This window comes from Capra hircus, chromosome 13, assembly GCF_001704415.2.
Source record: "Capra hircus breed San Clemente chromosome 13, ASM170441v1, whole genome shotgun sequence".
NCBI classification, from domain to species: Eukaryota; Metazoa; Chordata; class Mammalia; order Artiodactyla; family Bovidae; genus Capra; species Capra hircus.
The window spans coordinates 70,677,494-70,695,399 of NC_030820.1; the positions used below are offsets into that span (position 1 = coordinate 70,677,494).

Genomic DNA, 17,906 nt, shown 5'->3' on the forward strand with positions numbered 1-17,906 from the left:
CTGACTCATTTGAAAATACCCTGATGCTGGGAAGGATTGGGGGCAGGAGAAGGGGATGACAGAGGATGAGATGGCTGGATGGTATCACTGACACAATGGACATGGGTTTGGGTGGACTCTGGGAGTTGGTGATGGACACGGAGGCCTGGCATGCTGTGGTTCATGGGGTTGCAAAGAGTCGGACACGACTGAGCAACTGAACTGAACTGAACATGTTTGCTGAGAAAGGTCTGTATAGTCAAAGCTATGGCTTTCTCAGCAGTCATGTAAGGATGTGAGAGGTTGACCATAATGAAGGTGGAGAGCCAAAGAATTGATGCTTTTGAATTGTGGTGCTCGAGAAGGCTGTTGAGAGTCCCTTGGTTTGAAAGGAGCTCAAACCAGTCAATCAAAAAGTAAATCAGACTTCAATATTCATTGGAAGGAATGTTGCTTAAGGAAGCTTAAGCACCAATACTTTGGCCATCTGATACGAAGAACTCACTCCTTGGAAAAGACCCTGATGCTGGGAAAGACTGAAGGCAAAAGGAGAAGTGGGTGGCAGAGGATGAGATAGTTAGACAGCATCAGCATCATAGCTGGTGATGCTCAATGGCTGTGCATTTGAGCAAACTCTGGGAAATAATGGAGGACAGAGGAGGTTGGCGAGCTACAGTCCATAGGGTTACACAGAGTCAAGACATGACTTAGTGAATGAACAACAACAATATTATTTAAACAGATAAATTATATTCCCCAGCTCTACCTTCTTGAAGAGCCTGGAGGCACACTGAGCACACATAAGATGCATCTCTTAGTGCCAAAATGTTCAATCTCCACTCAGTAACACCAGAAATCCTTGGATAAGTGGTTAACTCCAGGTCTAGGGCAGAGACATTACAAGGGTAGTCTGGAATGTTCTGTTGCACCAGAAGCAAAGAAAACGAATGAGACCATGTCAAAAGGACCTAGCAGCCAATAAGAAGGGACTCTCACAAGCTACATATGAGACAGTTTGAGCACTGAAAAGAATAATGACAGTGATGGATTTTAATACATTGAGTTAAAAAAAAAAAAAAGACCCATGAGTCAACAGGGAAAGTAAAAATGGGGATGGGGATGAGGAGAGAAAGCTGTTTCATAAAGAAGAATGCAAAACAATACATGCAGAGGGAATGCTAGATTTAAAAACAGCCTTTTGCAAGTATCAGTACTAGCTGATTCAGGTGAAGATTATCAGGGAGTGCTAAAATCTTCGGGTCCAAAGTTCTTGGGGAGACCCAGAACTGGCAAAGCAATCCTGAGGAGAAAGAGCAAAGCAGGAAGCATAACACTCCCAGACTTCAGACACATTACAAAGTTAGAACAATCAAAACGGCATGGTACTGGCACAAAAACAGACATACAGATCAATGAAACAGAACAGAGAACCCAGAAATAAACCCACATGCCCAGGGGCAATGAATCGTCAACAAAGGAGGCGAGACTACAAAATGGAAAAGAGACAGTCTCTTCATCAAGTAATGCTGGGAAAGTTGGACTGCTGCATGGAAATCAATGAAGTTAGAACACGCCCTCACATCACATACAATGATAAGTTCAAAATGACTTAAAGACTTAAACATAAGCTATGACACCATAAAATTCCTAGAAGAGATTGAAGGCAAAAATTCTCTGACATAAATCATACCAATGTTTCCTTAGGTTAACCTCCCAAGGCAATAGAAATAAAAACAAAAACAAACCAAAAAAAAAAAAAAAATGGCACCTAATCAAACTTACAACCTTTCGCAAAGGAAATGAAACCGTAAGTAAAACAAAAGACTAACTGCATGCATGCTCAGTCACTAAGTTGGTTTTATTCTTTGCAACCCCATGCGCTGCGGTGCACCAGGCTCCTGTCCTACATAATGGGAGAAAATACTTGCAAACAGTGTAACCAGCAGGGGCTAAATTTCCAAATTATACAAACAGCTTATACAACTTAATGACAAAAACAGAAACAGCCCAACTGAAAAATGGGCAGAAGACCTAAACAGCCATTTCTCTAAAGAAGACACAGAAATGGCCAATAGGCACATGAAAGATGTTCAACATCCCTAATTATTAGAGGAATACAAATCAAAACTGCAGTGAGGTACCACCTCACACAAGTGAGAATGGTCATGATTAAAAAGTCTACAAATAACAAATGCTGGAGAGTGTGTGGAGAAAAGGGAACTCCCCTTCACTGCTGGCGGGAATGTAAATTGGTGCCGCCTCTATGGAGAACAGTATGAAGGTTCCTCAGAAAACTAAAAATAAGAGTTGCCGTATGATCCAGCAATCCCACTCCTGGGCATATATCTGGACAAAACTCTAATCCAAAAAGATACATGCACCCCAAGGTTCACAGCAGCACCATTTACAACAGTCAAGACATAGAGGCAAACTACATGTTCATCCACAGATGAGTGAATGAAGAAATGTGGTATGTTGTGCATATGTGTATGTGTGTGTGTGTGTGTGTGTGTGTGTGTGTGTATGCATACACAATGGAATATCACTCAGCCATAAAAAGAAAAAAGAATACTGCCACTTGGAGCAAAAGATATTATTGTACTAAGCAAAGTAAGTCAGAAAGATATGATATCACATAATATCCCTTATGTGTGAAATCTAAAATATGGCACAAATGAACTTGTCTACAAAACAGAAAGAGACTCACAGATACAGAGAACAGACCTGTGGTTGCCAAGCGGGAGAAGGGTAGGGAAGAGAAGGACTGTGAGTTTGGGATTAGCAGATGTAAACTATTACATATAGGATGGTTAAACAACAAGGTCCTATTATACAGCACAGGGGACTATATTCAATATCCTCTGACAAACCATAATGAAAAAGGATATGGAAAAAATATATAAATGTATAACTGAGTCAGTTTGCTGTGCAGAAGAAATTAACATTGTAAATCGACCGTACTTCATAAAAAAATTTTTTTTTAATTCTTGGGGACTAGAGATACTTAAAGATCTCAAAATACCACTGCACAGGAGAGCTAATTTACAAAGAGAAAAGGCGCCACATTTACTCTGAGGAGACTGGGTGGTCCCCACCTTATCTAAGGGACCAACTCAGCATCACCAGTAGAGGGGGTCCCTGAGGTCATGTACCTCTTGACATGCTACAGAGAGAAACCTACATCACCAACTCATAGACTATCTTAGCCAAACATGTCTCATATTCTGGTTTGTCAGATAAAATCAGGTTTAATGTTACTGGAAATATGAATACAGATTGTCTATTTGATTGTTTTAGAATCGCTGCAAAATTTCTTAGATGTTCTATGGTATTGTGGGTACAGAGGAGCAAGTCCTTATCATTAACTGTCACGTATGCTAAAGAATTTAGGGGTGAGGTATCATGACTTCTGCCACTTACTTTCAAATAGTTAAAAATATTATATGTATAGTTATATATGTTATTTCCATATCAAATATATCACACACGTGAAAGTGAAAGTTACTCAGTTGTGTCCAACTCTTCGTGACCCCATTGGCTATACAGTCCATGGAATTCTCCAGGCAGAGTGCTGGAGTGGGTAGCTTTTCCCTTCTCCAGGGGATCTTACCACCCCAGGGATCAAACGCAGGTCTCCCACACTGCAGGCAGATTCTTTATCAGCTGAGCCACAAGGGGAACCAAGAATACTGGAGTGGGTAGCCTATCCCTTTTCCAGCAGATCTTCCTGACCCAGGAATTGAACCAAGGTCTCCTGTATTGCAGGCAGATTCTTTACCAACTGAGCTGTCAGGGAAGCCCTATATCATACATAGGTATCATATATGCCTATGAAAAACTAGATAGCAAGGTGTTCGCTAGTGTTAAGTCTCATGAAGGGTTTACAGATCTTGCTTATACTCTTCTTCCAATTTTTCCATGGTTTTGAAACATTTCAAAGCAAAAGTCAAGTATGAATCATAGTATATAACATGTGTGTCTAGCCCACTATAGGTCTCAACAAGGGGGAGCCAAAATGAGAACATCATCTATTTTGTTTTCCTTTTTTAGAATCTCAGAGATTCCATTTCACAGTCTTGGCTGTGGTTTGGTTGAAGGCAGAGAAATAACCACCCAGCAAGCTGAGTTGCGGTTTTTGTCTGAGACATTTGTGAAGAAAAGGGGAAAACATAAAGAACCTGTTTAGCCTCGTATTAACAACCCCTTCGCAGATGAAACACTGGGGCTCAATGGCCACAAGCTGTTCTCATCAGTGGTGGGTTACTTCACATGCTCACAAAGGCACTGGGGTGATGGAATTACAAATTCCACACATTTCCCAGAAGACAATTTTGTAGCACAGATGAAAGCACCATGACTCCAGCCAGCTCAACCTGCAAGATGCTTCCTTGGTTCCCTGAAGGGGTTTCAGTTAATGGACTAGAGCTGAGCTCCATCTGCAGCTCGACCTCAACGTCAATGAGCCCCCAGCAAACAGAGATAGTGCCTCTCCCCTCTTCAGGAGAAATGGAACGTAACCGCGGCATGCACAGGGTCTTGTGCTCTTCTGAGACCTTCCTGTAGCCTCCATGCCCCCTGAGGTGGGGCCTCGGGAGAGCTGCAAGCCAGAGGCCTGGTGTCCTGAATGTTCGTGCTTTTACTGTGATGATGCCCACACAGCTTGGGAGAGCAGAGATGGAGGTGCTGCCATTAATGGTGTGTGATTAAAATTTAATTTCAAAGCATTGCTGTTCTCAATCTGTTTTGATAAAGACCTTGTGACTGTTTCCCCTCTCCCTTGGTGATGAGAAGAAGAAATGGAGAGGTTGGGGCATGCCTTAAAGATGGGACTTGGGATGTGCAGCTGCACATATAGGTAGTCCTCAATAAGTGGCCCAAGGCAGGCAGAGCATCTTGGCAAGAAATGTCCTGAGCTCTTCCTGGGCTAAACCCTCCTGTTCATCTTCAGCATCCTGCATTTTCATGCTGGTTCCCAACACTGGCTCCCCGACCCCCTTGTCCAACAACCAGGTTCCCCCCATGAACTCTTGTCACTAAACCACCCTGGGCTTCCCTGGTGGCTCCGTCAGGAAAGAGACCACCTGCAATGCTGGAGACCCGTGTTTGATATCTGGGCTGGGAAGATGCCCTGGAGAAGGAAATGGCTACCCATTCCAGTATTCTTGCTTGCAAAATCCCATGCACAGAGGAGCTCGGTGGGCTACAGTCCATGGAGTCACAAGAGTCAGACAGAACTTAGCAACTAAGCCACCAAACCACCCTACTTGCCCCAACTCTGTATCTCCTTATTATATAAAATGAAGTTTAATGTTATTGGAAATATGAATGTGGATGGTTTATTTGATTATTTTTAAGTTAATGTGAAATTCTGCCACATTGCCATTCCTTGGATATCGATGTCATGTTTTCTATAGCTAAGACAGTGGACATCTACAGCTCTAAAGAGATGGATGGGTGGTTTCTAGGTTGATTGTGCTAGGGGATTCTTTGCCAAGATTTTTTGGGGGGGCGGGGGGTGGGGACTTAGTGCAAATGTAGTAGCTACATTTAATGAAAACTTAAGAGTCTTATGGATATGATTCTAGTTTCTATACATGCCATCTTTTCTATGAGCACAATAACCTAGAAGTTAAGTGCTATGATTGTCTCCTTTTTTTTTCAAATAACCACATGGCTGGGGGGTCTTAGTTCCCTGACCAGTGATCAAATATGGGCCCCCAATAGCGGAAGCACAGAGTCCTAACCACTGGATCGCCAGAGAATTCCCAATCTATCTCCATTTTTACAGATAAGGAACCCAGGCGCTGAGAGGTTAAACAACTTTCTCCAGGCACTTTTGGTTCCAGAGTCTGACTTTTCAGACAGACAGTCTATGTGCTGTCAAAGGAGCTATTTATCTTTGATACAATGGAGCCAAATCTAGAGAAAGTTCTGGCAGCTTCATTAGAACCCAAATCCAGGGCCACAGAATGAAGCCAAGATGAGACGTCTGACCCTCTATTGGTGGCTGGACAGGAATAGGCTCCCAGGAAGCAGGGCACTAACATCTGACCCAAGTGAGAGCTGCACCCACAGGAGACCGAGGTTCTTTGCAAGACAGGAAGCTGGAGGAACAAGGTGACAGAGGCTGAATCCCCACCACTATGCTACCCAGAAGCACAGTCTAGAGGGGCTGCAAAGAGAGTGGCTGCAAGGATGATTTTAAAAGGTACTGGGGGCGGGGCTTGTTACAAAGGCAGATTTGATAAAACTTCCAGGTCTAGGATAAGATGAAGGGAACGAGGGACAAGTTAGAAGAGGTTGCAGGGCTTTCCCCTGTACACTTGTGGGGCTTTGCAGCTGAGGATATGGGTCTTGATCCCACCCGGGACCATCACTCAGGCCTCCCTGTGTTCTAGGAAGTATACCTGAACACAGGGAGAGAAGTCAGTAAAGAGGAGGAAATGAGTTCAATTTTGGATACTTTGTTGAGATGCCTGTAGGACACCCAGGTGAATATGTGGCTCTGGGTGCATTCAATGTGTGTGCCAAGCTCTTTATGTGTATTTTCTGATGCTAATTTTTAAGAGAATCCAGAGCCGTCTGACTCCAAACTCAACATGTCTCAACAGTATGATCAATACACACCTTCTCTTTTGAGAGGCATCAGTGTGGTCAAATGCTGGCACAGCAGGTGGCATAAAGTGAGAGCAGGGATGTGGATGAGCGTGTGTCTGTGGCAGAGGTGTCACTGTCTAGGGGCACAGGGCCCCCGGAGTTGTGTACTGTACAGCCTGCATGGTGTGTTACTGAAGAGCTTAGAGAAGATGCTGATACACTGACAGAGAGACGAAAGATGCTGGAAAAAAATAAACTCTTGCAACTGCTAGGCGTGGCCGCCTGAGCTGGTCCAGCCCTCCCAGTTCCTGAGGGAGCACGCCCACTCCCTGACTCACCATCCTCCTCCGTCTGCACCACCAGCTCCTCGCTCTCCATCCGGCCTTCGGGGTTGGACAGCAGCAGCCGCAGCCGGATGGTCATGAAGGGACGCAGGCCCCGCAGGGTGTAGTGGGAGGAGGTCTGGATGAGCTCCTCGGCCTCGTACTGCTGCTGGTTGAACACGTACTGGTACTGCACTGTGAGGTTGTAGCTGTGGCAGCGGGTTACCGCGTAGCCAAAGGGCTCCCACTGCAGGGTCAGCTGCCGGGCTCGGATGTCCACGATCTCCACGTTCTGTGGGCCGTGCACCGGGTCTGCAAGACACACACACAAGACACGGGGCTCTGAGCAGGCCATTGGGAAGGCGGGGTGGGGGCTCTGCTAAAACAAGGGAACACAGCTCTCACCAATTCAGCCACTGCCTTCCTGATTTCACCACTTAGAATATAATTTAACTAATATTTTTCTGTAAAACAAACCTATTATTTAAAGACAAGCATCTAAAGAAAACCTATTTAAAGGGAAAGCCTGAATCACTGGTCATAAATGAATATTAACCATTTGGAAAAAATGCAAAGTTGTTAAAATTATTGAGGTTCATCAGGGTACCACTGAGGACCATTGTGGGTACCACCAACAGCGCACACAATGCTTTGGGAAAATACTAATTGAGAAGGAAGCTGCAGTTCTGATCTATCTCCTTACATTTCATCTGGCCACATCCTTCCCCTTGAGAAACCAGCCCCCTCTTTCCAGCTCACTGCACTCGAGTGCAGAGGATGCACACTGAGCTGCCTCCGCAACCCACAGCACCCAGGCTGTCACTGCGACCAGTGGACAACGCCTTGGAACCTCCTTTCCTTTCACTGAAAACACAGCAGATCCTTTTGGAGCCTCCCACAACACCCTTCAACCCTTCCTTCTCTCCTCTCCTTTCTCCACCAAACAGGCCTCTCCAGGGGTATCATTCTAAAATAGATTTGATGCAACGGTCCAACTCCTAGGCACAGATTTGGACAAAACTATAATTCAGAAAGATAATTGCACCCCCGTGTTCATAGCAGCACTATTCACAACAGCCAAGACATGGCAGGAACCTAAATGTCCATCAGCAAAGGAAGGGATAAAGATGTGGTACAATGGAATACTACTCAGCTATTAAAAAAAATGAAATAATGTCATTTGCAGCTAAATGGATGGACCCAGAGATTATCATCCTAAGCGAAGGAAGTCAGAAAGAGAAAGATAAATACCATATGGTATCACTTACATGTGGAGTCTAAAATATGGCACAAATGAATTTATCTACAAAACAGAAACACACTTACATGCATAAAGAACAGACTTGTGGTTGCCAAGGAGGAGGGGGGCAAGAGATGGAAGAACTGGGCGATGGGATTAGCAGATGCAAACTCTTACATGTAGAAAGAAAAAAGTTCTGCTGAGGAGCACAGGGAACTACATTCAATATCCTATAATAAATCATAACAGAAAATAATAGGAAAAATAATAATTTTAAAAGAAATAAAAATGAAAAACAGGTCTTATTATGCCTTCTCACCCCAGAGCTGTCTCCCATTCTATCCCTCCCCACTTATATTGGTCCCAGACCCTCATATATAACAGTGGCCATCTTTATTTTATCATGAATATTCTATTTATACAAATTAAGTAGATGTTTTTGTACAAAAAAGATTATAACAAACAAAACAATTTTTTAAAAAATCTCCATATGTAAAGCTCATTCTCTAAGGCTGAGGCATTTATTACAATAGAAACACAACCTCTTTTCTGGTCAGCGCGCCCCGTAAGCTCCTCCGTCAGGTTTTCTTTGCTGGGAGTAGTTAAGCACAGGCTAGAGATGCAATCAGTGTATTTCCCCCCACGCTACCTACAGGGCTTTACCAATTTATATAATCTCTTTGGGTCCATTTTCTATTTCATTTGTTAAATAGAGATAATGATAGTAGTTAACTTTATGCAGGGGATGGTGGGGGGGGGGGGCATTAAATGAGGTGTTGTTTGCAAAAGCTCTTAGAATTACACCTGGAATTTAAGCACTCAATATTTGGCAGTTTTTCTTTTGCAGTAAAAGGAAAAGTACTAAAAATAATAACAAGCCCTCGCATGCTGGATCCTCCCAACCACCTTATATGTGGCAGTACTGTGTAGCATCCTTACGCAAAAGGATGAATTCTGTCACCTCTCTGGTTCCCTCAGAGCATAGGGGTAAGGCAGCTTCCCCGCCAATGCAGTGATGAAAAGGGAGGGTGGGGAATTCCCTGGTGGTCCAGTGGTCAGGACTCTGCTCTTCCACTGCAAGGAGCACGGGTTTGATCCCTGGTGGGAGAGCTAAGACAGGGCATGCCACATGGCACGGCCAAAAAGAAAAAAGGCAGGCGATACTGATGGAGCTGAGTCCTCTGATCTGTCTGTGCAGGGCAGATGTCCTGTGACTTGTGTAGGGACACACTTTGAAGTGGTTCTCTTTGGAGAAGGATGCTTAGAAATAAATGTCAGGGAGCCCAGGAGCCAGCCCAGACCTCCAATGCACTGCTGCGGAGACGGGCAGCCTGGCCCTGCTCAACCACTGAGTTCACGGTCACTCTTACAGCCCAATAACTCATGTCACGTAAAGGAAAGCCCGTGTCCCAAAAGCAAAGAGATGACACCGAATAAAAGCTGCTATGTGGAGCCCACATGGATCGAACAGTGAGAAGGGAGGTCCCCAGAGCTGGGGAGTTCTGACCTGGTGTGGCTGTTACCGCTGCTCGCTTCACACAAGGACAGAGACAGAGTTAACAGTGAGAAACTCCTTGCCTGGGAAGTCCTGAGCATCCCCCAGCACTGCCTGGCAGAAGCCTTTTTCTTGGCCCAGATGCCAGAACACTGCTGGCAGGGAGGCCGCCCACCCCGCTCGGAACCTCATGGACCCTCCTCTGGGTGTGCCTTCAAAACTGACTTAGAGCTTTGTCCAGCTACACAACTGCCCTCATGCCCTCTTGGCTCACCTTGTTAGAGTAAGATCAGGAACACTTAAGACCTGTAAAATCCAAGGTTATAACTCTATTTTGTCAAACATCTTAAGATGTACCACAGTCCATGTTAAATACACATTTGGGAATCTCCAATATTTCCTTCACTTCCCTGATAGCTCAGTTGGTAAAGAATCCGCCTGCAATACAGGAGACCTCGGTTCAATTCCTAGGTCAGGAAGATGAGCTTGGAGAAGGGATAGGCTACCCACTCCAGTATTCTTGGACTTCCCTTGTGGCTCAGCTGGTAAAGAATCCACCTGCAATGTGGGAGACCTGGGTTTGATCCCTGGGTTGGGAAGATACCCTGGAGAAGGAACGGCTATCCACTCCAGTATTCTGGCCTTGAGAATTCCATGGACTGTATAGTCCATGGGGTCACAAAGAGTCGGACACGACTAAGTGACTTTCACTCTCTCACTCAAAACTCCCTTCAAGCACTAATGAAACAATAAAAACAAAACAACCTTGATGGCCAGCAGCCTCAGTTTGGGGTTCTATCACCCCTATCACCTTGTGACTCCGTAAGGAAGAAACTGACGGCCAATCCCACTTTATGGATGAATAAACTGAAGCCAGAGAGGTCCAGGAACTTACACAGACTGACAAGAGGTAAGTTCAGCGTGACAGCTTTTTAAAAATTGTCCTGCACACTAGAATATAAGCTCTTGGAGAGCAAGGGTGCTCTCTGCTCATCCCTTCAGCCTGCACCCAGCGTATCAGTTGAAAGGATGCTTTAGTTTGTAAATACCACCACAACCTGTGATGAAAGTATCACTAGACTCGTCCTAGAGGAAACCAAAGTTTTGTGAGATGAAAGAATGGGCCCAAAGCGGCAGAGTGAGCGGCACAGCTGAGATCTGAATCTGGGTCCAGGATCTGTGTTTCCTCTGTACTGTGATATCAGGAAGGAGAACAAGGAAAGGCCATAAACACGAGGCCTGTCACAGTCCTCAGGAATCTGGGGAGAATGTAGTGAGAAATCTGAGAACTGTACAGTGGAAGTGGCTTGATCCATAGGCGCCTAAGACCCACTGGGGAGGGTGACATGGGCGCTTAATCACAGCGGGGCTAAGCTGAGTACTGACCCGTCTTCCCACTCCTCGCCTTCAGCCACTAGAGTCCTCTCCCCGAGTTCACCTAGGAAGGTGTGCACATAAACACCTTTCTGCTGCTCTTCAAGGAAGGAGCAGATGAGGGCACCTTTTCAAAGAAGGCCAGAGATGTTGCAAGCCTGCCACAGAGCAAAGAGACTCCCTCCCAGAGTGGGAAGGTCAGGGCACAGGAGAAATGACTTGCTCCCTCTGAAGCAGATGCGACTGACTGTCATCAGACAGGCCACAGGGAACAGCTGGGCAGAGCATGGCTTGAAGCCAGACTCTGGCGCTCACTAGCTGTGTGACCTTGGGCAAGGGCACTTCATCTCTGAGCCTCCATTTCTTCGTCTATAAAGTGGAAATTGTTGCACTAATCACAGAGGGCTATTAATGAGTACAAAATGAACTGTAAAGAAAGAGAAAATTGCCTCTAACAGTGGGCATCCCTCTTAGAGAGAATGGCCTTTCTTGGGGAAAGGCCTTTAGAAGCTTGCTTGGAGTAGAAGCTTCACTCCCAGGGCCTCGGGACCAGTTGTGCTTAGCCTTTAGAGGAAGAGGAAAATGAACTCATTGGCTACTGGGACTGAAAAGGGGAGGAAGAGAGTGAACATGACTGTGGAATCCTGGGTGGAGCTCAAAGGGACTGTTCTCATGGGACTCCCAGTCTTCAACAAGGTCCTCCAGATGCCACAAACGGTTGGCTATGATTGGATTTCTCGCGGCGTCTGAGATCTGAATGCCTCACTTGAGCCAAATAAGATCCCACATGGGGACAAAGAGACCAGAGGCAAAGAGGACTTGGAAAAAAATGTCCAGGTGTGTTACTGACACCTTGAAAGATAATGTGAGGCTTTCTCAGGCTATGGAATCAGAGATTCAAGCAAAACTCAGGAAGGAAGGAAGGAAGGAAGGAAGGAAGGAAGGAAAGTCGCTCAGCCGTGTCCAACTCTTTTTGACCCCATGGACTGTAGCCTACCAGGCTTCTCAGTCCATGGGATTTTCCAGGCAAGAGTACTGGAGTGGGTTGCCATTTCCTTCTCCAGGGGATCTTCCCGACCCAGGGATCGAACCCGGGTCTCCCGCATTGTAAGCAGACGCTTTACCCCTCAGTTCAAGTGGAAAGACAAGAACTTTTGTGGCCCTGTGGGTGAGATACGTGGGTTGAAAGTGTTCTGTAAGCTCAAGAACTCCCATTCAAGAAAAGGCAAAGCTGGCTATACATTAACTATGGACTGGGCAGCTGCATGCTGAAAACAAGTGTTCAGCAGAGGGAACTGAGATCAGCGAAGGGACATGACTTACCCAGGACCACACAGCTAAGTCAGTCCCCAGCTTTGGACTCCCGCAGCACTTTACACAACCATCCAGCCCACTCAATGCTTGCCGTGCTTTCCAGGAGCTGCTTGTTCTTGTATCCATCACTCCTCCCAGGCTGCAAGGGACCATATGCTGTTTGTCCAGCAACCCAGCACATGGCACCAGGCCTGTCAAGGGACCCAGTCTGTGTTGGTTAAACTGAGATGAACAGATGGTGATCTGTTTTTGAGAACCGGGCTTGGACCCCCTGACTCCACAATTCTCTGTTCTGCCCCCTGCAAGCACATCACCAAGTCTTTAAGGTGAAGGTATCTTTTTTTTTTTTTTTTTTCATTCAAACAAGAGAATATCCTGAAATCCTACACGATGGAAACTAGTTTTCAAAATGCATGATGGAAGCATTCACGCTTTCACTCTGACCCTCCCAGACCTCAGATGGCAAACCCTGCTTCGGTTCTGGTAATTGCCTGCAGCAGGGAGAGTCTCAGGTTTACATTCCAGTTGGTACAAACAAGTTGGAAATTGCTGAGAAAGCCTTGTGTGTGCAGTGGAGATTGGTTTGTTGAATTTATATCCCTCGTGTAAATATGTCCAAGCCCAGAGCCCATGGTTTCTGCCTCCAGATAAGGCTCTGTCCATATGACCTTCTTGAGAAAGAGCCTACAAGCCATTGAGATGGAACAATGGGAAAAGAGTGTGTCTTATCCGGGACGCTGGAAAGTCTGCCTCTGATGGATAATCACAGTGGTGTGACCTCTGGGTTCACAGTCTCTATGCCTTTAGACTTGGCAGTGGGGGCCAATGCCAAGCCCTATGCACTGGAAGCACGCGCCAGCCCTCTGCAGACCATGCCCTTCTCCTAGAGAAGGAGTCAATGGGCCACTGTGCCTACCTGGTCCCTGTGGACCCACTGGCCCATCTGGACCAGGCTCTGGATGCCCAACACCTCAGAATTCCCTGTCCCAATGGCCCCAAACTCAATTTCAGAGCTTGTCTGAACCTCTTTCCTTGGTTTGGCCATCCAAGGTCAGACCATATTCCATCTGTGTACCCCTAGATCCAAAGGGTGAACAAAGGATGGCTGTTTGGAGGAACAGATCTTTGTGGGGAAGGATGGAGTCAGGTGAAAGAAGGAAAGGGACCACAGGCCTCTGTGTGTATCTTGTCCCAGACTGTTTTGTGTTATTACATATGTTAGGGACAGGTGTGTGTGTGTGTGTGTCTCACTCACATCTTCAGAAGCTTCTTTATTCTGAAGCTACCTCTGGAAGGCGAGGTGGACCTCTTCACCTCAGTCATGTGCCCCCTTGCCATGTGAGATCTTACTAAAGTATCATTTCCTCCTGAAGTACCATTTTCAACCCAAAACTCAGAGTGCAACCTGCAACTTACACCCTCCCACCTCCAAATTCCCTCACTGATTTTCCGTTCATTCTTTGAACCCTGTGTTCCTAGAGCAGAGTGTTGCATCCTTGATCCTTTTATGCCTCCATGCCCTGCTTGGGTTGCCACTGGCAAATCCCTATCCAGTATATTCAAGACCTGACTCCAAAGCCACTCTGTCTTTGTAACTTTCTCCAAAAACTTTTATTGCCCAGGCAGGATGAATCATTGCCGGGAGACAGTATGAGGAATCCTGCCCGTGACAAGGTCATGAGGAAGGAAGCTGACATACGCAAGGCGTGCTCAGACTTCAGGGACCCCTCTGGAAATTCCTAAGCATGTACCCCAACAAAAATCTGCCGGCTTTTGTGCTCTGCTTTTCCACTCTTCTGACATTTTCTGGAAAAAGTCAATTCAGGGCTTTAGTCTTCTGCATTTGAAAGAGTGTTTCAATCCAAATACCCCTCTGCTGGCTTTCTAGCCTGCCTGCAGGACTCGTACAGCTGCGTGTGATTGTTTGAGGCCTCCTGACCGCAGGAGGCACAGGAAGCTTAAAACATCCTAGGAATGTAGGGGCTTCCGAGGAGTCAAAATCTTTAGAATAGGACTGATTAAAGGTTTCATTTGTTGAGTCAATGCTTGCTGCCAAATTTTCATATCCTTTATTTTTAGATATAGTTGGTATATAGAAAAACAAGTAGTAGACCTGGTATTAGCAACATTAGATCTTTGAGTTAAGTACCTTCTTTGTTATAACCCACTGCACCTTTGTTCTATAGAGATGTAACTTTAATGCTTTAAGGAGATGCAGATTAAAGAAAAACACTTCAGGGGAAACAAAATTAACATTCATTAAGGAAGAGAGCCAAAAAGTGTTAACAAGCCTCTTGGCCAGAAGATAATGTAAATCACCTGAGACCTTTTGTATACAAAATGATATACAGAAAGAGTCTGGGCTGCGAACGCTACAGAACTTTGTGTTACCCATTGATCTCCAGGTTTTATCAAAAGTATAAAAAGCCTTCTGAACAATAAAGGAGGGGGCCAGCTTCTCGGACCAGTTTCTCGGGCCAGTTTCTCGAACTAGTCTCTCGGCCTGGTTTCTTGGGAATCTGGCTTCCCCCGTGTCTCTCTCTCTCTCTGTGTCTCTCTCTTCTTCTCTCCCTTTTCCTCCCTCTGCTCTTTACTTTAACTTCAGGCTGAATCTCCACCTGGGGCGCAGAGGCTCGCCAGGTCTACTTACTTGCCCTGGCTGTTAAGACTCGCACGAAAGGGAGCTTAAGGCGAGGCACCCTTAGATATTCAAGCGGGCGCCGGTGGCCCAACGTAGATGGTGCAAATTCCATGTCTGGAATTTTATTGGCCTTCCACGTAAACCAAGCTATTCAGCCCTCTTCTCCACTTAATCTTCTTACTACACTATAGTTTCTTAATCTAATCTTATATTAATAAATAAACAAGTCTTTCCACGCCAACGCCGTCCACCCTTCGAATTCCCTGGATCCACCGGGGCTGGCCCCGGCAAATCATCATCTCTTTTCTTTACTATTTCTTTCACAGTCCTTATCAAATTGCAGATTAATTGTCTGCATGTTTGGTTCACACACACCCTCTCCCTGCTCACCCGTGAGCACCTAGACCTCTTCATTTTTATAACTGGAACTTATAACTGATTAATAAATAAGTATCAGTAAATATAAAAAGTATGAGACAACTGAAGACCAAACCAGAATCAAGGCTCTAACATCCTGCAGGGGAAATGCAGCAAGTGAAGGGGTGAGTCAGGACCCTCTCTACACTCCAGTTATTAAGGTAATCACGTGGTTAAGTTAGAATTCCAGCTTCTTGTTTTATAGGGACAAAGCCTTCATCCCTTCTGTCAAAGGTAACTGCTGAACAATCTCCTAATGACCTTAATCAAGGCAACATCTTAATTTTTTTAAAAAGGATTAGCAAAGCAGATTTCTGATTCATGAATTTTCTATGTATTCATCTTAGAATGTGGAGTTGGCTGTAACATATGTACTGTTCAAAGTTGAACCTAAATTGAGATAATTTGGGGGCATAGGGCTGAAAATGCGGAGGTGGATAGCTTGTATGTAAAATTAATTTTTTATCCATTTGGAGACGCAATTTGAGTTCCTTTCAAATTAAATTGCAATGGAGTCCTAGGCAGCTGGAAACATTATTGCCAACATAATTTGATACTGCAAGAGCAGTAATACATTGACAGATAGTTCGATGTGACCATTAATTTGCAATTTCTGCATGGAAATGATACACGAAGGGAAAAAAGGTAAAAGGAACAAAATTAAAATCCGTCTTCTCTCAGCATGATCCAAACCTGCTCTCATGCTTCCCTTCTGCCACTGCCTCTCATTTACTGCAGATATTTGGTAGAAGATGAGAATTTGTTGACTATTATCACAGACACCCTTATGAAGGTAGGCAAGGACAGGAATCCAGAGGCTTCATTTCGGGATATCGGTACCCTCACCATCCAGGGTCACTGGGTCCTACCTACCCCGGCCACTAAAATCACCCAAAGCTAGAACATGTTGTCTTGTGAGAGCTGACTCGGTTGTCATCCTCTTGCAGAGATATCATAGAGGATGTACGTCATTCACATGTTCGTTGGCTCACCCACTGCTGAAAAAATGCCCCGGAGGAGGGAGGCATCGTGATGTGGTAGAAAGGAACACTGGCTCTGTCATCACGTGGACCTGAAGCAAGTGACCTGCCCCATCTGAGTCATTTTTCTCATGTGTAAATCAAGAATGGTATTCCCTGCCTTTTAGGGCCATGGGGTGAATTAAGGAGATGGTGTTCACCAAGCTCCTGGATGGTATGTGACACAGCTGTGTTCCCTTAAATGCAATTCCCACCTCCAGAAGGGAGGCGAGGCAAGGGAACCACTGAGACAGAACAGGGGTCCCGAAGATGACAGTGGACCCCTGGCCAGGTGCTCGGTCCAGCTGGTGGCTGGGTTCATGCTTTTTAAATGATGGTTTTGAGTTAGCAAGCTCCTATTAACGCATATTTACACGGCTATCTATACTTCCCTTTCTACAAACATGCCTCGGACCACTGAGATGGGACAGGCATTCGGGGATGCTGGGGAATGACACAGACGATTTCTGACCTTCATGAAATCCATGCTCTAGAGGGGGACACAGACACGACAACTGTGAAGGGCGGAATGATGATGTCTGATGGAGCTTTTGCAGGGAAGGTGCCAGGCTTCCAGGCAACAAGTGTCAGAAGGACACAGCCTTGCGCTGGAAATTCATCTGAGCCAATTTAGTCATGACTCATGCACAGCCTTACATTCATTTTCACAGAAACCAGAAGCCACCAAAGAAATCTGAGGTGAGTGAAGGTTAACAATGCCTTCATAATGGCATTATTAGGTTATAAATAAAAGTCTGAGGTCAAATTCTACTACACAGATAAACATTTATTACACAAACGTATATTAGTAAAGCAGAGACAAAACAGCTCATACAATCCATCGTATAAAGTTCAATGAGGCCCTAGCAACCTGTCCTTGTCTTTCTTGGTGATCGGGTTCCTGTCTTGTACGGAGGTTCATTTAAAGCAGTTACGACAGCATTCTCAGGTAGGAGTGGACAAATTTTTTTTGTAAAGGGCTAGATACTAAATCCTTTAAGCTTTGTGGGTCAGACAGTCTCTGTTGTAACTATTTGTCTCTGCTGTCATAATGCAAAGGCAAACACAGACGACGCGTAGACAACCGGCATGGCTGTGTTCCAATAAAAGCTTATTTACAAAAATAGGGATAGACTGGGAGTTTGGGATCGACCTGTACACACTACTATGTTTTAAAATAAAACGTTTCTCCATTTAAAAAAAAGTAAAATAAAGGCAAGAAAGCCAAGTCTGTGGGCTATACTTTGTCCACTTCTGTCCCAAGGGCAGAATCAAGAACATTACAGACTCATTAGGTAACCAGGGATCCTCCTCATCCAATAGGTGACGCAGGACTGTTCAGGAATCACGGCTGGGACACCGTCCCTAAGGCCAAGAGTCAGAGGCCTTGCTGGGCGCTCCTGCATCATGTACGTTCGGAAAGCACTCTCATGCTATTTGGCCAACCCGTGTATTTTGAATACTTTCACCAATTAGAGTCCATTTTACAATACTTATACTAGTCTAC

The 17,906-nt window shown here is 45.3% G+C and overlaps 1 protein-coding gene across 6 annotated transcripts in view; it reads right to left on the reverse strand.

Moving 5' to 3' along the window:
- Window positions 1–17,906, reverse strand: part of PTPRT (protein tyrosine phosphatase, receptor type T) — a 1,156,023-nt gene that overhangs the window by 416,461 nt on the left and 721,656 nt on the right. For all 6 annotated transcript variants that reach the window (XM_018057887.1, XM_005688694.3, XM_018057889.1 and 3 more), the window contains exon 8: window positions 6,915–7,211. In XM_018057887.1, coding sequence (XP_017913376.1) covers window positions 6,915–7,211 — 297 coding nt within the window. The remainder of the gene's footprint in view (window positions 1–6,914; window positions 7,212–17,906) is intronic.